The following is a 26755-nucleotide window of genomic DNA, read 5'->3' on the forward strand; positions in this document are numbered from 1 at the left end:
AATGATTTTTCAATGACAAAATGGTTTCTTGTTGTTCTTAAGTTAAAAAGCAACAACCGAGTTTTACTTGAATAATGTATTAAAACACTTGAAGAACGTAACAAAAATACTTTCTACTTAATATTCTTGAAGGTGTATTAAAACACCTTCTACTTAATATACATAAAGTTTTATTAAAATACTTTCTACTTGATACAATTGAAGAATGTATCAAAACAATTTCTACTTGATATACTTAAGGAATGTATTAAAACATTTTCTACTCGATATACTTGAAAAATGTATTAAAATACTTTCTACTTGATATAATTGAATAATGTATTAAAAACTTGAAGAACGTAACAAAAATACTCTCTACTTGATATACCTCTCTAGCAATTCCCGTTTTTGCGTTTTGTAAGTCCAGGATTGGTGCAGCGCGCCATCTTAAAACTGCACTCACTGAGGTAGGTCTTGCCATCACTCCCACAGACTGGATTTATGTCATGATTACATGGGTATAACCAACATTGACAATTTGCACAAGCTAAACATCCGTCAACAAAAGAAGAAAAAAAATGATTAAAAACTCAACAACGATTTCGGAAAAATGAAACAGGCTTAATCTGCCCTAAACTTTCTAGTAAATTATTATGAAACGAGCTAACCCGCGGTGTATCGACGCTATTTAGTTGTTGTTTTATTTTCAACTTTTCAGTACTTCAGAGTTAGTTAATCAGACACTACCTTCCCTTTCATTCACTCCTTCCCCCCCCCCCCCCAGCCACCGTGAAAGCAGCCGTCTCACTAGAGTCATAAAATAAAATAAAACATAAATACATTTATGTTAACTTACAGAACAAGCCAAGGACTAGAATGAGGAAAACAACAGACATGGTAGATCTAGTCATTTTCTCTCTCGTGGAAACTGAAAAACAAATGTATAACCAAACGTATACATATATATATATATATATATATATATATATATATATATATATATATATATATATATATATATACCGTATAATATTGGCAACATTATGGTTTGTACTCACAAGTATCGTGTAGCAGTAAAGAGTGTTCGACTGATGTCTGACTTGTTTCAACTACAGTTTTTGGTTTTTATTTCAACTCATTCAACCCATTAACCTACTGACCTTGACCTCGTTATAAACATGTTTACTCTCTAGGGCTGGAACAACATATTTTTTTCTCTTTAAAATTTGCATTCGATTATAAGAATCAAGATAAAATCATCCTAGAATCATAACCGATGAGTACTCTTAGGTTTAAACCTAACCTAATTACTTGGACTTTTAAAATTCATTCCTTTTAACTTGGTAAGAGTCCCACAAACTAAGTATATCCAGGTCGATTTAATTAAAAATATCAACATTTACATAGAGTTGTGTTGGTATACGTATCTTTACATGAATATTCATTTTATTCTTAATCTTCATGTACGTCTACGGCTGCTTCTGCGTCTACGTTTTCGTTTAACTTTACAGTACAGTACTTTCCAAATCCACAATATCTACATCATAAACAATTTAACATCCACAATCAAATCTAAATTCGGACAAACAACATACCCATACGATATCAGCAACTATATCTTACCCATAACGATAATCACGGCCTCATCACGCACATCCAAACCCACACACATCACAAACATTATATATATATATATATATATATATATATATATATATATATATATATATATATATATATATATATATATATATATATATAAAGAGAGAGAGAGAGAGAGAGAGAAGGAGAAACAGTGAGAGAGAGAGAGAGAGAGATAAAGAGAGAGTTTGTTAGCCCCAGTGCGGCACCCACTGCGGTTGGGTTTATTTAATTAGAAAATGTAAATTTATTCATCGTTGAGTGACGCTTGGGATATATTTTCACTAGTGAACTTTAAAAATCTATGGAACCCTCGTCGTGTTAAATTGTTCTTAAAATTTAATTAAATTTTACTTGATGCTGTGAGTTTGGACAACTGTAAACATGAAATCATAAGCCAGCTTTGATATATTTTCATGTGAAGGTTATTGTTTATGTTAGTTACAATCATCTTTAGTTGATTTTCTCAAAGTTTAGGTTAAGGTTAAAGTATATAGATATAGAATTTGAGTTAGATTTAGGATTGTAACTTGAGGGGGGGGGGGGGTGTTAATTGACAGAGGGTTATTGACAGGGGGTAATAGCTCCGGGGGGTAAATACAGGGGGCTAGAAGTTAATGTCCTGTAGCCGTTTTTGCCATAGTGTAATATTTTATTCAGTGCCATATTGTCTCTGTTGTTCACGTGACGTAATATTGTAGCGTTTCTGTTGTGTAGTGATGAATATGATATAAAGCAAAACGAGACTGATAATAAACAGGAGAAGAAATACTCTAGGAAATATATACATACTAATACACACTCACACACATTGTTGATAATTAAATATCTTGAAAAATATATTTAAGAGAACTTGAATAATATTTTGTTTTTAGTTTTAAGGAATTTAAGTGCATTGCTTAAAGTACAAAAAAAGCGTGATACATTTTTTTTCCAAAGTACAGAGAAGATGATTTGCATACAAGCTGCCTTAATACAAACGACTCATTCAGTTGAAAAACGATTAGCGGAATAAAAAACAGTTGTAAATGATCCAGATCTTGCAAGTGTTTCGACTCTACATTTTATTATAGCTTTTAAGTTCATTTTTAATGTATTATATTTTTGTTCTAATTTACAGTTAGTTTTGTTTTCCATGTTTCTGATATAAAGGATGAAAATAATATATTTTGTTAGAATAGTATTGTACTAATGCTTGCTAAATTGTTAAGAGCGATATTATCTCTTTTTTTTTATAACTGCTCTGTATTGTAGCCTAGAAGATGTCGCTTGTTAGCTCAAAAGTAGTGCCATACTATTATGTAAATTATCGATACGGTGTTAGATTTACATATACTGTACTTTTATTTAAATACTAACTAATGCACTTTTATTTTAAATTTTAGATCTGTTTACACCCCCTCCCCACCCCACTCCGCTCAAGGCGAACTATTTTCACACAATGATCAACGTGGGTGGTAGGGGGTGGAGGGGGGAGAAAGAGGGATGGCTTTTACAACGATAATATCTTTTTACTGTTCGAGTATTTTTGTTTTTGTTGTAATGTCCATCAGACGGTATAACGTAATCACATATTCTAGAGCGATGCACTTTTGTTGAAAAATGTTTTATCTTTGGAATTACACACTTACCTTAAAAACAACCTCTAATGTAGTCAAACGTACTCAAAACTCATACTTTAATATGTGTAACTGTGTATTATATTGTAAACATGCACTTTATCAAAACCGTATGAATATAAATTTCTATTTTATCCTTATTTCCCAAAATTACAAGAACCTACACATACGAAAGAACGAAAATACACACATACGCACATTATCTGTTTGAAATGATGTTTTGGTAATTATGTTACATTTGTTTTGTTTTGTTGATGGTGTTTCAGTGTATTGTATGGCTAATGTTGGCAATGTTCGAGTTAGTTACGCCCAAGAGATCCAAGGGATTCGAACCTTGACTCTATACGGTAGACTTAGAAAGTGACAAATTCACACACTTTACCACTGTGCCACCTTTTCACGCTGAAGGGTGTTATTTTAGAATATGACCTACCTTTCAAGTAAAAAAAAAACAGACTGATTAGTATCCACCGTAAAGTACCCAAACTGTAATTAGCAACAGCAGTTAAAATAAATTATACTCTGTATCTATTAGAGTTGTTTACACAATTAGAGTTTCACTGTAAAGTAACTGTACATAACAATTATACTGGACTGACCGAATGACAGATGTTCATTTAATGTTAATTAATGCATTTAAAAAAAAATCCTACTGTGTGAAAGTAACGTCATTGTTCAGAAATAAAACATTCCATTGACAAAAAAATAGATGTACAATATAGGAATATTTGAAAATATATTATATATTTTGAAAAGTTTATATTTTATATATTTTGACAATATACAACTATTAGGAAAATATAATTAAAATCGATAGGACTAATACAAATATTACAAAGATTTGATTTTAACAGAAAGACACGGATATAGGTTTTATTTTTTTTACTTAATTGTCAAACAAAGGCAAATCGAATTTAATTAAGGCCCGCACATAAAGTTTTCCAACCACTAACATCATCACATCAACCTTACCCTAATCAATCATAACATTACACGAATGTCGATAAGTCTTTTTAGCCTTGGCCTGTTCAAACAATACCAGTTCACGAATTTTTAGAATTCTGTTTTGCATTTATGTTCTAGATTGTTCTACTAAATTTCTAAATTGTAAATTGAAAAAGACACCAAAAGTGTGGAAAATAGTATCGTCTCCCCTTTAATTAACATGATATGAACATTTATTCTTTTAAAAGAATGCCACATTTAAATATGTAAATATGTGTCAGAATAATGTAGAGCATACACGTGCTAGATGTGGCGGTTATTAGGGGAGATGAGTGCGACCAGTTGCGGAACTAGAAAAAAAGGTCCACCCCGCAAAATTTTTTTAGCCCCCCCCCCCCCCCCCCCAATATAAAAAATATATAGCTCTATCTCTCTCTCTCTCTCTCTCTCTATATATATATATATATATATATATATATATATATATATATATATATATATATATATATATATATATATACCAACACACAATACGAACATAGGATACTCATTGCTGGCCTGTTCGGGTTTAAAAAGAAATTTGTTTTTTTCCCATAAAAACAAATATCAAAATCATGCCATGTTTGTACGTGCATTAGTGTGTTTTGTAAAAATCAGTTTTATTTTATCTCTGCTATAGATCCTCTAGTGATCTAGTCGGCCTGAAGAATATAAAACATAAAAGCCTTGTAGAAGTAATGTTCTCTCGTGTTATGATTATTTTTATGTTTTTTTTGTATTTTTATTATTAATTATTAATTAATTATTATTAATTTTAAATACATTTCCTTTTTATACAATGTCATTTTTTAATAAGTATTTATATAAAAAAATAATTAATGGAAGTTATTGCTTTTTAATTTGTTTAGTACAAATCTATTAAAAGGAGTCTATGAGCACCCATATTTGACTATTTAAAAAAGGGAAATTAGTCATGTAAATTGTTTCAACGTTTGCTTATTTTTGCCAAGTTTAATTGTAGGTGAAAAAGGACTCGGCTTTCACAGTGGTTTAAAAACAAAAGGAAAAAGAATATACAAGAGCGTGGGGTGAAGTCTCCCCACCCCCCTCATCAAGTTAAAAACCAAACAAATGCGTCACAGATGTTAGACCCTTTTTTGCCTCTCGATAACAGATGGTGAAGTAAATAATGAGATGCTAATCACCGGTGTATGTAGAGCAGATCGGGTTTAACCGCCCGTCACATTATGGAAATATCTCAGGTTTGTAGTTGAGTCTTCGTTCAAATAATTCAACTGTAAAACATTAGGTCTTGTATTTCGTAAACTGTTGTTTTCGCAAACATATGACATATAATGGACATATAATTCACTTTATACGTGACATAAAAACATTGACATATTAAGTGTTTGAATGTCCATCTTTAACATACACAAATACACAACATATATAGCCTATATAATGTATATATATATATATATATATATATATATATATATATATATATATATATATATATATATATATATATGTGTGTGTGTGTTTGTGTGTGTGTGTGTATAATTATACCATATAAACCCCTACCACTGTTCGCTGTAATATTTAGACTATTTTCTGCATAGCATAAAGGTATCTTTCTATATGTTCTACTAGCCGTCCCGGCCAGGCCCTGCTCTGGCTTCTGTGAAAAACCTATCAGTAAAGGACCATGACATGTGTGTTTTGTGATCAGCATATATCCGGCATTGTGCACCCTAACCACAACCTACTAAAACCAAAGTCAAGGATCATGGTGGCTTAATCCTAATGTTTCCAATGAAACAAACACTCTGGATCACACAATAGAACTTTCAAGTTGATATGTGTTACAATTTTATTAAGTTAGAATACAAGCAAACGTTTGGAATCGAAACAGTTTCCAATATAGTCTGGAACCCAGGGCTCTCACGTGATGCATCACACAACGCTGAAGCTCCTTCAACATTAATACAGAGCTGAAAAAAATGTTGTTCTAAACTTAGATTCACTTTAGGGTTAATTAGGTGATGCTTATTTCCAGTGGCGTAGCGAGGTCGGGTGTCACCCGGTGCCGCACTTGATGTTGTCATCCCCCAGAGGCGTAGCGACCCTTCCCGGGGACAAACTTTCAAATTTTCGATTTGCACCCCCCCCCCTCAAACTTTCGATTTCCACCCCCCCCCCCCTCAAGTTTTCGATTTGCACTCCCCTCCCCCTCAAACTTTCGATTTGCACCCCCCATCAAATTTTTCTCTATATATTTTGCTGTTTTTTGCCTTGGTGTCACCCCCCTAAATGGTGTCACCCGGTGCGGTCCGCACCCCCCGACCCCCCCCCCCTCCCCCCTCGCTACGCCTCTGCTTATTTCCGTCAACGAAATACGAAATGAACAAAGCGATCATTTTGGTTTTCAAGTAAAATAAGCACTGTGCATATTTCCGTCAATGGGTATTCAATGGAATAAATATACTTCAAGAGATGTTAACCTAAACTAACTCAGTTAACATTCTTAATATTTATGAGAAACACAATTTAACACTATCTCTAACCCCTTTCTTAATCACGGCAAGGTTTCAGATTTTTAAATGCATTCCCTGAAATATATTAGATTTTCAATGACAAGAATAGTTACGTATTGTTCTTAGGTTTTCCGTAACAAAGATTATAGAAACAAAATTTAACACTATCTCAATCCCCTATCCTAATCACGTAAAGTTTTCAAATTTTTTTCTCTGATTTATAATGGGGTTTTAATGACAAGAATAGTTACTTGTTTTCTTAAGTTAAAAAAAAGCAAGAACCGAGTTTTCCATAGCAATGATTATAGAATGTTAAAAAAATGTTCTACTTGAAATACATGAAAAGTGTAAACACAAACACTTTTACTTTATATACTTGAAGAACGTAACAAAATACTTTCTGCTTGATATACTTGATGAATATATTAAAACACTTGTAGAACGTAACAAAAATACTTTCTACTTGATATACTTGAAGAATTTAATAAAACATTTAAAGAACTTAACAAAAATACTTTCTACTTAATATACTTGAAGAATGTAATAAAAAACTTGAAGAACGTAACAAAAATACTTTCTACTTGATATACTCGAAGAACGTTAACAAAAACACTTTCTATTTGATATACTTGAAGAATGTATTAAACCACTTTCTACTTGATATGCTCGAAGACTGTATTAAAATAATTTCTACTTGATACAATTGAATAAAGTATTAAAACACTTGAAGAACGTAACAAAAATACTTTCTACTTGATATACTTGATATACTTTAATAATGTATTAAAAACTTGAAGAACGTAACAAAAATACTTTCTACTTGATATACCTCTCTAGCATTTCCCATCCTTGCGTTTTGTAGGCCCATGTTTCGAACAGCTGGCAAACCGAAGATGGCATTCATTGAGGTAGGTCCTGTCATCACTCCCACAGACTGGTTTTATTTCATCTGTACAATCGGATGTCCAACATTCACCATTTGCACAAGCTAAACATCCGTAAACAAAAGAAAAAAAAATATTAAAAACTCAACAACAATTTCGGAAAAATGAAACAGGAATGATCTGCCATAAACTTTGTAGTAATTTTTTATGTAACGAGCTTAACCGCGGCGTATCATACGCCGCTATTTAGTTGTTTTATTTTCTACTTTTTAGTACTTCATTGTTAGTGAATTCGACACTACCATCCCTTCCATCCAACCCCTTACCCCCCGCCACCGTTAAAGCAGCCGTCCGTGACGACAATTTACGGACTGAAAAGAAAAAATCAAGCAGAAATTGTTACCTCCCCTTTGTTTTAAATCGTTAAAAACTAGATTATATGCCCCTAGTAGCCGTCACTTAGTCGAACCGGCTCTACTATTGTAAACATTCGGGGTGAACCATAGCTCACCTGACTGGTGGGGATGAGGGTGGTGGCTAAGATGCGTGGTGTCTCTTATGGTCCCCATGAAGAGAATTATATATATATATAGATTAGATAGATAATTAGGGGTATGACACTATCAGTGCAATCGAGCAGTTTAATTGTTGTTTTTGTTATACTTTTAATCAATTTTATTCTAATATTTTTCTTTAACTTATATTGAGAACAAAGTAAGTATTGTAATCATGCTGAATAATTAACCAATATTTTGACATTTGTCGCCGTTTCAAATCTCTATATTTTATCATACACGGAAGATACTTGATGTATTGTAATAACGTCATCAATCTAAATCAATATTTTGACAAATTTTGACGTTTTAGCTTCTTCAGCAACGGAAAATTTCGATTCAGTCTTCGTCTGTCTGTGTGTATGAAAACATGATAATTGAGTTCCGTTTTAGTTAGGTTGACAACAAGTTGACAAGTATTGTATCAAATTAGTAATTGTTTTTTTGTAAGCCTTAGATGAATTAACGGTAAACGGAAGTAGCAACTACTCTACTTCCGGTTTCTTAAAAGATAATAAATCGAATAACTAGAATACTGTTTAAGTTAGGAGATTGAAATTTTACATATACGTGTTACATTATGTGACGGGTTTTCTATCAACAATTAAACGATTTCCGGTAACGTGTAGTGACACTTAATTTCCGTGGGAACTCGATAACTTGGTTACTGCTTTATTTATTCAAAAGAAATTTTTATATGTTCTTACGATTTTATACCCGGATTACTTTTAATTTTTTTTCAGTGACCTCTGATAAAAAGAACATGTTTATTGCTCTTTTTTTTCTGGTTTCTAAATGCATATACTTTTAGAAACGTTTTAGTTAGGTAAAAGAATTTTAATACATATGTATGAGTACGACTTGGTTTTATGTTGTCAAATTTTGAATGATTTTTTGGGTGACCTGTAGTAGTATTTTACGCTATTTTTTAAACATTAAAAAAATATCACTTGTCTTTTAAAAAAACGTTCTCATCAACCTGATCTCGATGATAATGCATTGTTGCATAAAATGTGACTTAATTAGATGTTTCATTAGTTTCTTTAAACTTAATCAATGTTACTTCATAAAATAGGCCTACTCATTTTCCATGCTAGAACAATCCCGTTTTATTTCAGATAAATATAATAAGAAAATATAGTCACCACTAGAGTCATAAAATAAAATAAAACATAAATAAATTTATTTTAACTTACAGAACAAGCCAAGGACTAGAATGAGGTAAACAACAGACATGGTAGATCTAGTCATTTTCTATCTCGTGGAAACTGAAAAACAAATGTATAACCAAACGTATATATATATATAAATATATATATATATATATATATATATATATATATATATATATATATATATATATATATATATATATATATATATATATATATATATATATATATATACCGTAAAATACTGACAACATAATGGTTTGTACTCACAAGTATCGTGTAGCAGTAAAGAGTGTTCGACTGATATCTGTCTAGTTTCAACTACAATTTTTGGTTTTTATTTCAACTCATTCAACCCATTAACCTACTGACCTTGACCTCGTTATAAACATGTTTTCTCTCTAGGGCTGGAACAACATATTTTTCTCTTTAAAATTTGCATTCGATTATAAGAATGAAGATCACATACTCCCAGAATCATAACGCATCAGTACTCTTAGGTTTAAACCTAACCTAATTACTTATACTTTTAAATTTCATTCATCGTAACTTGGCAAGAGACCCACAAACTAAGTATATCTAGTTCGGTTTAATTAAAAATATCAACAATAACATAGATATTTACAGTTGTGTCGGTATACCTATCTTTACATGAATATTCATTTTATTCTCAATCTTCATTTACGTCTACGTCTGCTTCTGCGTCTACGTTTTCGTTTAGGTTTACAGTACTTTCCAAATCCTGAACATCTACATCATAATCCATTTAACATCCACAATCAAATCTAAATTTGGACAAACAACATACCCATACGATCACAACAGCCATATCTTAACCATAACGATATCACGGCCCAACTTCACACACATCCAAACCCACACATATATTACACACATCAAATACACACAAACACACACACACTTTTTTTTAATTTTTTTTACACACCACGTGTAGGTATTCAACATAACATAATTATCTTTATGTAAATACTTAAGTTCATCATACTCTCTGTCCCGGGCAGATGAGGCTCTGTGGTTGGAGACAGCAACCCGTCTAGGACAGAGAACTCTAAAATCAAACAACAACTGCTGCCTTGTAGTTTATTCTTGGTTGGATAAAGGCTATGGAAGCAAATCCAAATAAGAAAAGCAGGCTGAAATCGGAGTCAACGACCTATATGGCGAAACGAATAACAAATTGACATGTAATACTTTATTATGTTGGAGGGAATCTCTTCCAACATTAGAACGTAGAAGAAGAAGACAAATAAAAGATTCGTTTCTGATTGCCTATGAGTAACGAAGGTTATTCGGTCAAATCGTAAAAGATAAGCTTGCGGTAATCGAAGTCTACAGGTCATACCAAACTTGTTGGCAACTAATACTTAATTGTGTTGGGAATTTCCTCCAACATTATATTTAAAAACAAAAAAATGATAGTTTGAAATGAACTTCTTCATATTTTTTTTTTACTTTCTCGTATATACGAAGTATAGAGAAAGTCTTGCAATCGTGCACAAAAATAACATGAAATTTTGACAGTTTTCAACGTTTTACACATCAGTCCTTCATCACATCCGGAGTATATATTTTAATCAGGCAAAAATTAAATAATAATCATTTAAAAAGTTAAAAAAAAACCCACGTTTTCTGATTGAACTAAAAAGTAGAAAATAAATGCTATACATCACAATAATGAAAGCGATCACTGTACTATAAGCGATCAAAAACGTGGGGCGCCGAAGTAAAAGTTATATTACTATTGATTAGATAATACTATTGACTTTTATTAGGGAGCTTGTAGAGAGTCAACAGTATTAGAAACTCTAAGAAAATCACGGCGCCCCACGTTTTTGATCGCTTATAGTAGAGTGATCGCTTGCATTATTGTGATGTATAGCATTTATTTTCTACTTTTTAGTTCAATCAGAAAACGTGGGTTTTTAAAAACTTTTTTAATGATTATTATTGTCTACTTTTTAGTCTTTGTCTGTTTTTTTGCATTAAAATCTTGCTATCGATTTTATCTTATCACTTTTTTTTGGGTAAACGAAGACAACTCGTAAAAAGACAACTCGTAAAAAGACAACTCGTAAAAAACACGTTGTGTGAATACGTTACTGACTAGAACACATAGATTTGAACCCGTGTCGAGTGGGATAGCAATCGTGTGCCCAACCACTCGACCATATCGTCTCCCCCATACTGGCCACCAGTTGTTACGGTTGTTTGTACATAAATTACAGTTATTGGGTTATGTCCCTTTTTCCCCACGTTTTTACTACAACGAGCCGACCCGCGGCGTATCATACGCCGCTATTTAGTTGATTTATTTCTACTTTCAGTAATTCATAATTTGTGAATTCGACAGTACCAATGCTGCCACTGAAAATATTTGCTTTAAAACACTAACCCCCCTCCTTTCCCCTAACCCCGACCCTACACCCCCCCCCCCGTGAAAGCAGCCACCTCTTAGTTACCTCCTGTAAGTTTAAAGTCGGTTCAAACTTAATTATCTGCCCCTAATAGCCGTCACTAAACCTGGCTGTACGGTTTGTAAACATTAACGTGACCACAGCTCAGCAGACCATGTGGGAGTGGGGTAGGGTGGTAGTGATAGTGATAGAGAGGAAGAGTGGGGACTGTAAGGAGGCGCTTGCAGCTTGTTTTCTAACGGCTCGCAGAGGAGAATTATATATATATAGATTATATAGCGGTCTAAAATGCTCAATAAAATGTTTCCATGGATCAATTTAGTAATAATAACAATTGAATATTCTATTGTCATCCAAAACAAAGCTTCCCTGAAAATTTCAGCGCGCTAGCTAACTGGGAAGTGCCAGAAATTTCGATCGCATGATTTGATTGGAAAGACAGAGACGAAAGCAAGTTAAAGAAAACGTGGGAAAATACAAATATATAAACATTTTGCCGTTTTATGCGTTATCGATTTGGAAAAACTGGACTTTGCTATTCTGTCCGTATGTCTGTGTGTAGCCTATATGTGTCTGTGTGTCTGTAAACACGATAACTTGAGTACCGTTACAGCTAGGTTGATGAAATTTCATATATAAATATTTTATCAAAATCGTAGATCCGTATCAACCTTTGAGCGATTTCCGATAACCGGAAGTGCAACTTTTTTGCTTTGAACTTTTCAAAAGCCCATAACTTGAGTGCTATTTTAGATAGATAAATCAAATTCCACATGTAAGTAAAATATCTAATTCTCTACCTTCTGTCACATTTTGAGTAATTTCCGTTGGCCGGAAGTACTAATTTACGCTATTTCCGATTTCTCAAAAAAACGAATGTAAATTTTTAAAGTACTAATAAAATTGCGCACTATTATGCATATTTTATTTGGCGTTCACATGTGTGCAATTCTGTTTTCTACGAGATTTTATTCTATTTTAAAAAGTGTAAGTATTTAAAATGGATTAAAATTCATGTCTATATCCCGAGTTCCAATCCCCTGTTGTTTTATATAAGAATATTCTAGAAAGTTTAGGGGAGATCGATCCCGGTTTATTTAAAGATAATTTAATACTCGAACAGAATAAATGTGTTATTAAACTTAACGACATAGAAATTAGTACGTTTGGAAAGCAGTAAAAGGTAAACATGTTGTCATATTTCATAGCGGATCATTTTAATTAAATCGACCTGGATATACTTAGTTTGTGGGACTCTTGCCAAGTTACAATGAATGAAATTTAAAAGTCTTTAAAAGTATTTAAATTAGTTTTAAACCTAAGAGTACTGATGAATTAAAAAAATAAAAGTTTCATACACTACAACGCTTATTAAACATCGATTGGATTAAATGACCATTAACATTAAATGTTTAGTTAGTATAACACGTATTTTACCACCTGTCTCCTCTCCCCCTCGCCCCACCAACTCAACACATTGCCAAATAAAGATATGAGCTAAAATGACGTCACACCAGAGCACCCACTCCAGGAGAATTTTCAACCATATTGGCTGAAATCGGTCAACATAGGACTTGATTAATTTTTATTAAAATTTACAAAATAAATTTTTACCAACGTAAAACAAAGACTGAAATTAGGGTTATAATATTCCAAAAGCGTGTCGTTACACTTATTTAACATAATAATTTTCCTTCACAAAGCACGTAAAATATGTTGTTGTACTCTGATCTAAAGTATAAGAAAAAAAATGGATACACTTTGTGTGTGTTGAATATAGTTATTTTTATAGTGGTGTATTGTTATATATTTATATCATGATATTTTCTTCAATGAAGTGCATACATACAATCCTTTTGCTATTTGCGTTTTCATTTTATTTTTATTACATTACTGTGTAGAATAATACTGAATTTTAACTAGTTGTTATGTTTTTTTTTTGTTTATTTAACTGACTATAACCAGTACATCTACATTGAACTAATATAGTTGTAATATTTTCATTGTCATTTTTCTGGTGGGTAACCAGTAAGGATTCAACAAGGGGAGCTAATATAATAATTCTAGTGCGCATGTCTGACATAGTTATTTCCCTTGAATACTTTCAAAACTGCAATAGTTGCTTCAAACAATGAGCTATACTATGGAAAATTGTTTAATTTCTTTTTAAATCAAGTAATTTATCAACAAAACAGTCGATATATGATATGTGGTGTGTTTATGAGCTTATAGAAGTGTGAATGAATCTTGTTGATGGCATATAATGAATGAATGCAATCATGACGCCAAATGTAAGATTGTGACAATGTGTTGTTGGTACGGAGAGAAAGCCTAGTTTAATTTCGTCTAGGTGCTTGAAGTGAAAGGTAGTTTCATTGAGTTTATAGTGGAAATTGACGTCTAATTGTTTAAATTGAAAGTCTGATTGACTCGTTTTAGTGTTCTAGAAGTTCAGTATACGTTTCTGGGAAGAAAATAGTTTTGTCGGTGTAATTCAATCAAATATCTATGGGTAAACAAAATTTCAGACTTGTCAGTTAATTGTTCGTATGTTAGTATGGCTGGTTGAATATGTACCCTCAAAGACGTAACAAAGTGATGTAAAGAAACATTATTTTCTGCACTTTATAAGCGTCATTGCGTTAGTTTATTTTGTAACACTAATTTAAATTAGCCGGGATAAAGAATTTAAATACATTAATTACAAAATTATGTATAATGGTAAAACAAAAAAATAGTCATTTAAAATGTAATAAACCAAGAAGACATGGTGTAGACTAGTAATCAATATTCCAACCCAATCCATATTTAGCTAATCGATACTTTGCAGTAGAATAGAGCAATAAATCAATACAGTAAAACATGATCGTTGCATATGATCCCATTCGCTTCATTTGACTGTCTCAGCACACCGCAACAAGCACATCATGGGTTGGATTATTCCATATAGTATATATTTTATATTAAATGCATAAGAGTTTACTATAACGTTGGCCTATAGTATTTGTTTAAATGAAATTAACGCAAAGGATTACCTGATACTGATTTATATTAACGTGTATTTCGTATTTTACATAAGATTTACTTTATGATATTTTATAAGATGGTTTAATTGGAGGGTTAAGAATTTCATGTTCAGAGTTGAATATTGTTTACTTCTTAGGAAATATTTATGTGTATGGGATTATCATCGAAGAAACATATTCTGCTTCTAATTGAACCTATAAATGGGATTTGCGGATAGGGTACATAGTTTTTGTTTTTTATATGTTGCATTTTTATTGCCTCAATAAAAGTATTTAAATAAATCCACAAAACAGATTTAAATATTGATATTTTTTTAGCGCAATTTCCATACTGGCAATTGCGTTTAATAATTCGTCATTTCTGGATGGATGGATGGATGTGTGGATGTGTGTCCGCAGCTTTAAGTCGTATCTCCTCCTCAACGAAGCAATATCGAGGACTAGTTCCAAGAGCAAATATGTTAAGCAAGTTCTGAGGATGATTGTGGGCAAAAAAAATTCCCGGAATTCCTTCCTGGATTTCCCGGAAAAGCAAAAAAACTTGAAAAAATGCAGTTTTTGGCCCATATCTCGGCAACCAGACAACTTAGCGACTTGAAATATTTACCAATCGATTCCTGCCATAATTTAGAACACTATTGCCGAAGAAAGTTTTCAAAAATATCCTTTCGTTCGGTCACAAAAAATTAATTTAGAACAAATAAGTTTATATTTATAGGATGATATTTACTAATTTACTTTTTTAAAATGAGCATCGTGTAGGCCTACTCGTTAAAATAAAACTATTTCCGTTGATATAGGTTAATATAGTTGTCTTTTTTAGCGCAATTTCCATACTGGTTTCTATTTTGTTTTGAATTATTAAAACTACTTGTGTTGCATTATTTATTTGCTGAATATATGATTTATCTCGATTTAAAATTGTTATGGATAACATAAGGAAATTGCGCTTAAATTGTCACTAGACTTTTTATTAACTTGTTTACTCATAATAGTTTAAGTCAGTATACTGTTTCAAGATTTGTCTCAGTAAACTTTGTAGAGGTTCCTTTACTGATACTGTTAATAAATTGCACCTACACCTACAAGTCTGAAAAAAATATCTGCATTATTACATTTTAAATTGACCCAAAAAATGGTTTTATGTCGAAGAGCAGAACGAATAATTTTCGCCAAGAGAAATTTCTTTTGATACATACTTTTTTTTCAAGCTGATGACAAATTGTATAATTTTTTTTTTTAATTTCATTCTCTTTGGTTCATAAATAACAGCTTAATAAAATTCAACTATGTTTATTTGTTTCTTAAATACAAGTGTTTACTAAAATTCATTATTTCTTAAGCTTGTCTTCCGTCAGGTGTGAAAACTATAACAATATAGATAGATAATCAATACAAATAAAACTAGGTTTATGTATATGAATTTAATTTGTAATATATATTTTATAAAACAAGAAAATAAACTTTATATTCAAACTTATAAGTCGACGTTTTAATACGAGAAAATTAAGTTAAAACTTATTATGAAACTTCATTTAAAAAAAAAAATTAAATACTAATCAATGTCAGAACTGTAGAATCTTGCATGGTTACTCTATTTTACAAAATTAGATTGCTATGAAAATTTAAAACAAAATTAAAATGTATGCATAAAGGGTCATCCATAAATGTTGTTACGTTTTTTAAACGATTTTTACTCCTCCGCCCCCTCCCCTCCGTCACAAATTTTCACAAAAAGCCAGACCCACCCTCTTAAAAATACGTCACACCTCAGCCTACAATATCTCTCAAATTTGCAGTTGAATTTTTCTTAACATACTGATATTTTTCTAAAATCTTCTTTTAAATATATGTCATCATAGGGTATTTTTATCAATGCCATTTTTTTTAAAAACAGTTTTTTTAAAAGCGAAATAACGGCTAAAATACGTTTTCTACCATTCTTTTTTCATAATGCAAAAGTGTGACGTCACACCATCTGAACCACCCACCCCCTCCCCCATCATCACACACATTCACAAAATTACGGACCCCCCTCCCCCCTATGAGAGTGGCGTCATTTATGGACTACCCCTTTAAGAAGAAAGAATTATATACAGGTGGAAATATTTAAATTAAATTTATAAAAGTTTAAATATAAATATTTGACGACGCAAATGTTTAGACAAGCCAAATTATGTTTAGATATATCTGTTTATAATAGGAATCTTGTATGAAAAATATGCAACTCTCCTCTATCAAATGTTACAACTAAATATCTACGTTAGTAAATCAAAGAGTATTAGAGTTAAATAGCTATTGCTTAACCATTGTGCTCTGCTACATACATCAACTCTTTCATTGTCGACTCGTGCACTGCTTCACTATGTCACACATTGACTGTGTTATGTTAGCCGACATGGTTGACTAGTGCACCGATCCATTATTTCACACATCAACCTTTACACGTTAGCCGACATGGTCGACTCCCACAGAGCTACAGTTGATCAGCCTCGTGTCACTCTCCCCACTGTGGTTGTGGGGGTGACCCAGCCAGTACCCCGACCCGTTTAACGGCTGACCCAGGATCAACACGTACGACCCGCTGCTCCCCGGGCAGGTGGGCGTGTCGTAGAAATACTTGCACCAATTCTGGCTCTCGCGGACCTCCTTGACACTCTCCTCCCTCACGACCCGGCCAAAACTCAGCCGCTTAGGCCCGCTGTGAGGGTGGGATGCGATCACCACAGGCTTGGGACTTTTATCTTTGTATACCTTATACGACTTTTTCTGTAGATCAGCGAGAGTGGTTATTAGCTGTTTCAAATTATTTACAAGTACTTCATCATCTGTCGCGCATTCAATAGAACACCAATCCGCTTGTCCACTTTCCTTTTCCGTATCAATAAGACGGAAACCGTAGGCTTTCTTCACTTTGTCTTGGTTGAGATCTTCGTCGTAGAAAAACTCAAACTCCACTTTCTCAACGTCCTGTTGACTTGGGACAACGTGAAAAACTGTCGTTACTGTCAAAATCCACCACGCATGGTGTTTTTTCTTTTCTTTACACGACGGAATCGGACAGTTGAAATCTTTGGCCGGTCTAATTTTCTGCAGGTAACCGGATCCACATCGATATTCATCAGGACTTAATTTAATAAGAATTCGCCCGGTAAGGCGAGCTTGAGTTAAAAACAATTGTCGATCATCCTCACTGAAATTAAATCCCTTACACAACTCAGTCAGTGCCTTGGTCTCTACATCAAAGACGGTAAAATAGTAAGGATGTTTTTCTATCTTCAGACATTTTTGATAATTTGTTCTCCAATCTTCATTTGTTTTAATTACAATTTCTTCAGTTTTGGCTGTAAAATATTATTGCATAAAAAAATAATAATATAAAAACACGAATTCTATTAAATGTATTTTTTTAAATAAACGAATATTCGTAAAAAGAATATCAATATAAAACAAACTTACCTAGTTTATATTTTTTCTGAGAAAAACTCATTTATGTGGTTGTTATCAAGACAGTGCAGCTGCTATAGTAAAAAAAATGTATATACATACACACATACACATTTATATATATGTATATAATAAATATACGATGAAAGCTGAAAGTCTACTGATTGCAAACGCAGTAATAACGAAATACATTGCCATAAATTAAAGCGTTTACATTTTGTATAACGGAGGCAGTCATGGTTATTTTTAAAATTCCGAAAACATGACTATATACAATAATTCTCGATTTTCCCAATTCCAATCGTCATTTATATATATAGATATGTTTGTTATATATATATATATATATATATATATATATATATATATATATATATATATATATATATATGAATATATACTTATTCCTGGAAATTTTGTAGCAATTTTCTTGGGAAGGGATTAACTAGGACGTTTGCCAATGAAGTCAGCATTAAACATACGTCCTAAATCTTTGTTTTTCGATGACGTAAGATTGATTTTTAAACACACATGTGTATTGTTGCAGAAATAGAACTATCGTAGCCTGAGTCAGTTATATTTATAAACAAAATACATTACCTTATAACTTTTAAAAAATAAAATATTATGTTCACTGTTGTATGTTATTGTTGTAGTACCTAAAATAAAATCCTGTAATAATTACTCGAGGCATTCTGATTAGTAGATAAGCTGTATACCTCCCGATAACACGGTGACCAGAAAGATGCGCAACGGAAAAAAGCGCAAACAGAAAAAAAGCGTACCCAGAAAAATGCGCAACCAGATATATATATATATATATATATATATATATATATATATATATATATATATATATATATATATATATATATATATATATATATATATATATATATATATATATATATATATAGCTGACTTTTATAGTTTAGTTTTTACTTTTTGTTACAATAACGTTTAGTTTGAAAAAAAAACCTAGGATGTTGGGGTTTGAAAATACATTCAAGCAAACAACAAACGACTATGATCAGTTTATAAACATGTTTTTTCTATTGGATTGGCAACAACCTTTGGTTCTCGACAAAACGTACATACTATAATAAGGATGAAGATTACAAAAATAAACAACCATAACCGATACCATATCAACAGCCACGCAAATATTTACATGTTCATTGGTATATATTTCAACATATAAATAGTTATTTTATTCTTATTCTGCTTCAACGTCTGCGTCTGCGTCTGCTTCTGCGTTTACATTTACAACAATATCCAAATCCACTATAACATCTAAATTGTTATCCATCATTATCGATCACCGCATCCATTCTACTCACACTCACACCCACAATGTTTATTGTATTACGTGATATTCAATACTGATCGATTGAACACAAAATTAATTTGTATTCACTTGTGTTAAAGTACAATTAGCATTGTGACCATTGTAACTCAGTCCATTGTATTTTATTTTAAGTCAAGCGACGCTACTCTAATAATCCCACAGGGCATGACATGCTCATTTAGTTCCCTTGTACATCTGCAGACAATAATCGTTGTTTTAGCGGTATTGGAAGTGACAATAGCGCGCATTGCAGTTATCACTTGTGGGGGGGGGGGGGGGGGGGAGGCAGTCGTTTCCCAATCGAAGTATTTCTACCATCCCCACACCCCCGCCCTTATAATTTATATAATTAATAATATAATTTATAATGTATATTGATAATTTATACTTAACCAGTAGATAATTTTGTTCCGCCCCTCCATCCCCGATGCTACCTCTCCCTCCACCCTCGGAGACAAAAGTCATAAACACTGAATCAGTGGCGTAGAAAATGGTTTATATTTAATTGTCTTTTAAAATTGATGGATCACTGTATGTGCACATGAAAAAAAACGATCACATTTATTGCTGCATACATTTCAAAGTGTCTGTTTAATTATATGCATAATTAATATACCGTAATTAAATGTATACATTCGTTCACTATTTAGGTAGTCTTATTTTTTTTAAAGTCAAATAAAAAAAAGTTGTAAATTAACTCACTAACAGTGAGGGCATGTTGAAGCCTTGTCATCAATACTCTAACCCAATCGATATTTAACTGATTGATATCTTGAAGTAGATTATATCTACAAATCAATAGTAACACAGCGGCATTGTGTTTGGCCCCATTCGTGTATTACCTGTGTATCTTGGATTAAAGCTGTTTATATTATTCCGTTTTGTTTTCACTTAGAAAAAATTGTGGATCTATAGTTATTTAAACATATAGGTCTATTAAAAGAATTGAGATTTGGAGTTGTGGTTGATATTTATAATAATATCATTCTGAGGATAGATAACCATTTATTCGTTACGAAGATAAATATGTGATTTATGTGTATACGATTAGAAACAAAGAAAAAAACAACAAAGCGTTTAGTTGAAGCAATGGATAACATTGCTCTTCTTTTTAGATAATGACGGACGTTGCTTTTGTATGTAGTAAATGGAAGTTACATTTTGTAACCTGGTAGTGCGGGGCAAAATAAATAGAGTGTACATGGTTCTATAGCTTCGGCGTATGTAAGAATGGTGTCTGGTAGTTTTAGGTTGTTTTCATTGCTTTCATAATTTATTTAAGTAAAACGTTTAAAACAAAATAATTTACATTTTTAATTTTACTTTTACACAGTTCTCTCATTAAATTTTAAAGCCACTATATTGCTTTATGATTTAGGGACGGCGGGGCAGAATGGTAGAGGTCACGATTGATTTCGCGGAAGTCTCTATATCAGATCTTGATCTGTAGTTTGTATGTCGTCGAAAACTCTACCCAGCTCAGAAGGGTACCTCACCTCATGTTATGGAAAGTAAAGGCGACTGGGCATATGGTGACTACACTACCGCCTGTATTCCGAAGTCACTGAAATAGATAAACTCTACTTCATGTGCCTCTTGTGTCTTGGGTTCAAGCAAGAACATACGATGATGATGAAGCTTTGTCTTAGTTATTTTGTAGAGTTCAATTAAATTGAAACAATTATACCCAGCACAACAAAGCCTTGTAGGAATAATTCGTGAAATAACATTTTATAAAAATCAAAATAATACTTCTGAAAATCAGAAAATAAAATTATTATTTAATAGGTTCACCATACACAGTTAAAAAAATATTGATTTTTTTTAACTTTAAAATGTTATTACTAAGCAACTTTACAACAACAAAAAAAAAAAACAATTACAAAATTTAAGTTTTTACAAAACATAGTTACAATATATTTTTTTTATCAAAATGTATAATTAGAAATATCATAACATCTAATATGTTGTAATAAAATATATTTTAAAAACAAGATCAATGTAATACACAGTTATTAAAAATAATTACAGAACAAAAGGGGTTTGCATTTCAAAAGATTCTAGCCTTTACAATATCTTTAATTATTTAAGTAATGGTGCGCAGATGTCTTTGTTGTGATGCTTACTTTATCGTACAGTTTTTGATTATAGAAATGTTTTTAACAAAACGTGGTCATTTTTTTCAGAATGAAACGATAATTATTTTATGTTATTTAAATTTTATTTTAGCATTTCTGTAACATCGTAACATAGCTTGTAAAATCAAATTTTAAAAGAAAGGCTTCGGTATGTAATTAAATATATATATATATATATATATATATATATATATATATATATATATATATATATATATATATATATATATATATATATATATATATATATATATATATATATATATAAAATATAGTCCATTTATAAGTTCGATCAAACATATTCAACACAATTTTCTTAATTTATGTTAATTTAATCTCATCTATTTTAAATGTATTAGTAATAATTTCTAAACATAATAACCCCGCCATATAGAAAAACAAATATTTCAAAGTCAATATTTTAAAACACAGCAATTATACTTAATTAAATCAACAATGCAATGGGATTTCAAAAATATACAAACTAATTATCAAGCTTGATTTATTTAAACATTTTGATTTAGAAATCTTTTTTTTAAATGTTACCCTCAAGTTTACAATTTTCCCGATACAATTTTGAATAACAAAGCGAGGAAATAAAGAGCGAAAAGGGCGTTTTTAATTATACCTTTGTTGTTAGAGTAGATCAATTAATTAATTTTTAAATTTAAAGATAATTAATTAAGATATTTATTTAACCCATTTGATATACTCTAGTAGTAAGAGGGTGAAACTTCTGTCTACTGTAGTGTAGAGATGGTTAAGCAATAACTATGGTCTGCTATAGTATTGAGTATCAGTTTTCTGGAGTAGATAGAAGGTTAAAACATAATTGTACTGCAGTAACTAAGGGGTTAACCCACGTGGTCTACAGTAGTAGCAAGGGGGTTAACTCACGTGTTTTACTGCAGTGGCAAGAAAGTTAACAAATGTGTTTTACTGGGGTAACAAGCGGATTAACCCAAGTGTTTTACTGCAAGTAACAAGGGGATTAACCCACATGATCTACCCCAACAGAGCTGCAGTTGATCCCCCCTTTCCTGCTCTCCCCGCTGTGGTTGTGTGGGTGACCGAACCAGTACCCCGACCCGTTTAACGGCTGCCCGAGGATGAGCACGTACGACCCGCTGCTCCCCGGGCAGGTGGGCGTGTCGTAGTAGTACTGGCACCACCTCTGGTTTTCCCGCACCTCCTTGACGTTCTTAGACACCTCCGTTTTTCCCACGCTGATCTTTTTCGGCCCGCTGTGGGGGTGGGAGACAATGATAACAGGTTTGGGATCTTGATCTTTGTATTTTTTGAATAGTTTCGTCTGTAGCTTTGAAAACTTGGCAATTTGTTCTTCTAGTTTTCCAACCAGCTCCATGTTATGGGTAACGCATTCAATGAAACACCAATCAGACGAGCCGCCTTCTTTTTCCGTGTCCCCCAAACGTAGGCCGAAAGCGTTCTCAACATTCAACTTGAAGTCATCCTCATGGTAATCTTCATCGTAGAAGAATTGAAACAGCAATTCTTTCAAGTCGTCTTTATTCGGGACAACATGAAAAACAGTCGTCACTGTTAACGTCGCTGATTTGTGTTGTTCGTGTTTTTTTGCACACTTTTCAATCGGGCAATTTAAATCTTTATTTATTCTTAATTTTTGTAAACATCCGGTTCCGTAACGTTTACCTATTTTGATCCGCCCTGTAAGATTTGCTAGAATCAAAACTATTTCTCTTTCGTCTTCAGTGAACTTGAAGTCGCGATGGATATCACCTAAGCTCTTCTCCTTAAAAGTGCTGAGTGTCATGAACTCACGGTGCCTGTCATTTTTGTGACAATGTGCCAAATTGTCACTCCAGTGCTCGCCTTCCATTAACTCGACTTCTTCAGTGTTTTCTACGTATAAGATAAGCTTTATTTAAAGTTCTATACAGAGAAATGAAAATCTATACATATATAAATATATTAATGTATATAAATATACAGATGTTTATATATGTATGTTTCTGTTTGTATATGAAAGTTCAAAACTTTTTTTTTTTTTTGCATGCAGTGTTTGTTGATAGAGGAAAGAAATAATTACTATCAGTTGCATTAAACGAATTATCTTACTTAATTTGTAAAGATCCATCCGGTCATCCATTTTTAGTTATTGCTTTCTGTATGTTGTATTATAGGTGGAGCTCAGTGTCTTTTTCTTGTCTCCTGTAATGTATCAATGAACACAACCTAATTTAGAACTTAAAATTTAATTGACGATCATTATTTCACCTAATCAATAGCATGGATATAGTTATGAAAACAGAATCCATGTATAGTTTCTATACCACATATATTAAAATACAACAGTTTTTTCTTATGCAACCAAAATAAATATAATTTAGTAAATGTTATTATTGTATTGTATTTCAAACCCTATCTGTTTTGCGTTTAAAATAAACTCTACCCCTGGACGGGTTCATAAACGGTTTGTCGTCAAAATTATCAACATGAATGGATACTTGAATAAGGTGCATAGACGACTTAGATTTGTATTGAAGTAATCAGCTTTACTTTAAGAAAAAAAATCTCCTAAATTATAAATTTTTTTTCGAAATGATGGGTTTCTTGAACTTTTGGATTATTTGTCCTTATCCTAATTCAGTTTGACATCCGCTATCTAATTATATTTGGCATCCTTAGAAAGCTGGATTTCTCTGGTAGTCAATTAAATTATTTAATTTCCATCAAATCGGACACACCAAAGTTCTCAGCTGCTTCTACAAATCACACAGAAATTATATTTACTTGACTTATTATTTTTAGTTTTTCAATTGTGGTGACGGAAATTATAATGTATACTGAAATTTAAGCGATGTTAATGAGATTGCTTTAAACGAATAAATATTTTAAAAAAAGGTTTGGCGTTCTTAAATGTGTAAACAAATTAAAAATGGCGGATGTTTTTTTTTCGGAATTCAATGCCAACGGAAATTGATTTAAAATTTTGTTTTGCTGTTTAGTTTAAAAGGTGCCAAACAAAGGCAATAGTATTTAAAATACTTCAGATGTGAAATTGTAAAAATAAAAAAATAAAACTGAGCGTTTCCCGATTAATATTTCAGCGACATCATAGTAAAACTAAATATTTCTCAGGACGATGTAGGCTTATGATTTTAACAGGTTATCATAAATCATAACATAATATATATATATATATATATATATATATATATATATATATATATATATATATATATACATACATATATATATATAAATATATATATATGTATATATATGTATATATATATATAATATATATATATATATATATATATATATATATATATATATATATATATATATATATATATATATATATATATATATATATATATATATATATATATATATATGCACATATATGTGTGTGTGTGTGTGTTTGAACATAATGTGAATATGTACCAGGAAATTTGTTTTCGACTCTTCAGAAACAATTACACGAGCATACAACATTAATTATTGATCAACGATACGCTAACCACACATACGCACACAGTCGTCTAGGATTTCCTTGGAAAGGAATACGCCTCTCAACAACTTGCATTATTTGGGCGCTTTGCCAATGACGTCATTCTTTGGATTTTCAGATTGTGCTCCAGCCTGTTAAATAATACAGGGAATCCTTCTTCTGATATCTGATGTAGCTGTGTTTAAATAGCATATAAACAAATATAAAGTATGTATAAAGAAAAAAGCGCCTCTAATGGCGTTTGTAATTCTAGACAAAAATTAGTCAGTCAACAATTATACCAATGTATATACTGTACGATTAAATTGATCATATAATGAAAAGATAAAAAGCACATTTCAATATTCTGACTACATCTAAAAACACAAATAATTCCATTATATATATATATATATATATATATATATATATATATATATATATATATATATATATATATATATATATATATATATATATATATATATATATATATATATATATATATATATATATATATATATATATATATATATGTGTGTGTGTGTGTATATATATATAAAATTCATCTACAGTTATACACAATTATTAAAATGAAATACTTCGAACAGTTTCCTTAACGTTTCAAAGCTGGCAGATGTGAATTCAAAAATTCTGAATTCCTCTATCCAGTTGCCGTCTGTACTAGAACCTAACTGAACAAAATTACCAGATGATGATCGGAAAAACTAAATCTTATTCATTTTATATGCAGTTTAGAGTCAGCGTTATTTTTAAAATCTTGAAATCAGTTGCTATAATTAATTGATTTTTCGGGATTTTCTAATAGCGTTTGTTTTTAGTTTTCAGATATTGTTTTCAAAATAACTTCGGAAAAAACGAATATTTGAAGCACTATTATTTGTGTATGTGAATTATAAAACTTGAATAGATTTATACACTTTACGTTCTTTGTTGTTTTATTTTTAACTAAACTGGTAATAGCCAGAATTTTACCAGCTAGTCATTCTTATCTATTAGCGTTTTTTGACTTGTTAGAATAACTTAGTCGTTGTTACCAACACGAAAGTTTAGGATATAAAATGTAAGTGTCGGGTTATTTTTTTATTTATTTCTAACTCAGCTTTAGAGTGAACATGTTTCTGGGATCAGTTGGGATCAATGGCTACACTAAAGGGAACTTTTGGGGTCAATGGCTACACTTAGGGGATCTTTTGCGGTCAATGGCAACACTTAGGGGAACTTTTGGGGTCAATGGCTACACTTAGGGGATCTTTTGGGATCAATGGCAACACTTAGGGGAACTTTTGGGGTCAATGGCTACACTTAGGGGATCTTTTGGGATCAATGGCAACACTAAGGGGATCTTTTGAGATCAATGGCTACACTAAGGGGATCTTTTGGGAGCAATGGCTACACTAAGGGGATCTTTTGAGAGCAATGGCTACACTAAGGGGATCTTTTGGGAGCAATGGCTACACTAAGGGGATCTTTTGAGATCAATGGCAACACTTAGGGGAATCTTTTGGGGTCAATGGCTACACTAAGG

The 26755-nt window shown here is 31.8% G+C and overlaps 2 protein-coding genes and 2 long non-coding RNA genes across 5 annotated transcripts; all 4 read right to left on the reverse strand.

Annotated features, from left to right (window-relative positions):
- Positions 1 to 446: 446 nt before the first annotated feature.
- On the reverse strand, positions 447 to 1062 carry LOC131940774 (uncharacterized). The gene is made up of 3 exons (XR_009386576.1): positions 1038 to 1062; positions 836 to 907; positions 447 to 526 (listed from the first exon to the last, which is right to left on the reverse strand). It is a non-coding gene; the product is annotated as an uncharacterized LOC131940774 (long non-coding RNA).
- Positions 1063 to 7622: 6560 nt separating this feature from the next.
- Positions 7623 to 9630, reverse strand: LOC131940772 (uncharacterized). Its single transcript, XR_009386575.1, has 3 exons — positions 9602 to 9630; positions 9356 to 9427; positions 7623 to 7709 (listed from the first exon to the last, which is right to left on the reverse strand). It is a non-coding gene; the product is annotated as an uncharacterized LOC131940772 (long non-coding RNA).
- Positions 9631 to 16851: 7221 nt separating this feature from the next.
- LOC131940781 (uncharacterized) lies at positions 16852 to 18419 on the reverse strand. The gene is made up of 2 exons (XM_059299579.1): positions 18252 to 18419; positions 16852 to 18136 (listed from the first exon to the last, which is right to left on the reverse strand). Exons 1-2 carry the CDS (start codon positions 18280 to 18282, stop codon positions 17241 to 17243), a joined length of 927 nt encoding a protein of 308 aa, XP_059155562.1. The 5' UTR covers positions 18283 to 18419; the 3' UTR covers positions 16852 to 17240.
- Positions 18420 to 22004: 3585 nt separating this feature from the next.
- On the reverse strand, positions 22005 to 25912 carry LOC131940771 (uncharacterized). Of its 2 annotated transcripts, none has more exons than XM_059299571.1 (4): positions 25809 to 25912; positions 25251 to 25402; positions 23826 to 23918; positions 22005 to 23609 (listed from the first exon to the last, which is right to left on the reverse strand). In XM_059299571.1, exons 3-4 carry the CDS (start codon positions 23854 to 23856, stop codon positions 22717 to 22719), a joined length of 924 nt encoding a protein of 307 aa, XP_059155554.1. In that variant the 5' UTR covers positions 23857 to 23918; positions 25251 to 25402; positions 25809 to 25912; the 3' UTR covers positions 22005 to 22716. The 2 variants fall into 2 exon arrangements, with proteins under 2 accessions (XP_059155554.1, XP_059155555.1); XM_059299572.1 differs by having other exon boundaries at positions 25251 to 25358; positions 25809 to 25900.
- Between the last annotated feature and the right edge of the window lie 843 nt (positions 25913 to 26755).

The sequence above is a fragment of the Physella acuta genome, unplaced genomic scaffold (genome assembly GCF_028476545.2).
Source record: "Physella acuta isolate Inbredline_101_S28 unplaced genomic scaffold, ASM2847654v3 ptg000330l, whole genome shotgun sequence".
NCBI classification, from domain to species: Eukaryota; Metazoa; Mollusca; class Gastropoda; family Physidae; genus Physella; species Physella acuta.

Bases quoted from the DNA above. Each gene is read 5' to 3' on its own strand.
- LOC131940781 (XM_059299579.1), bottom strand. From the start codon at position 18,282: ATGAGTTTTTCTCAGAAAAAATATAAACTAG. The intron at 18,137-18,251 runs GTAAGTTTGTTT...AATATTTTACAG, and splicing joins TCAGAAAAAATATAAACTAG to CCAAAACTGAAGAAATTGTA.
- LOC131940771 (XM_059299571.1), bottom strand. From the start codon at position 23,856: ATGGATGACCGGATGGATCTTTACAAATTAA. The intron at 23,610-23,825 runs GTAAGATAATTC...TCTTATACGTAG, and splicing joins GATGGATCTTTACAAATTAA to AAAACACTGAAGAAGTCGAG.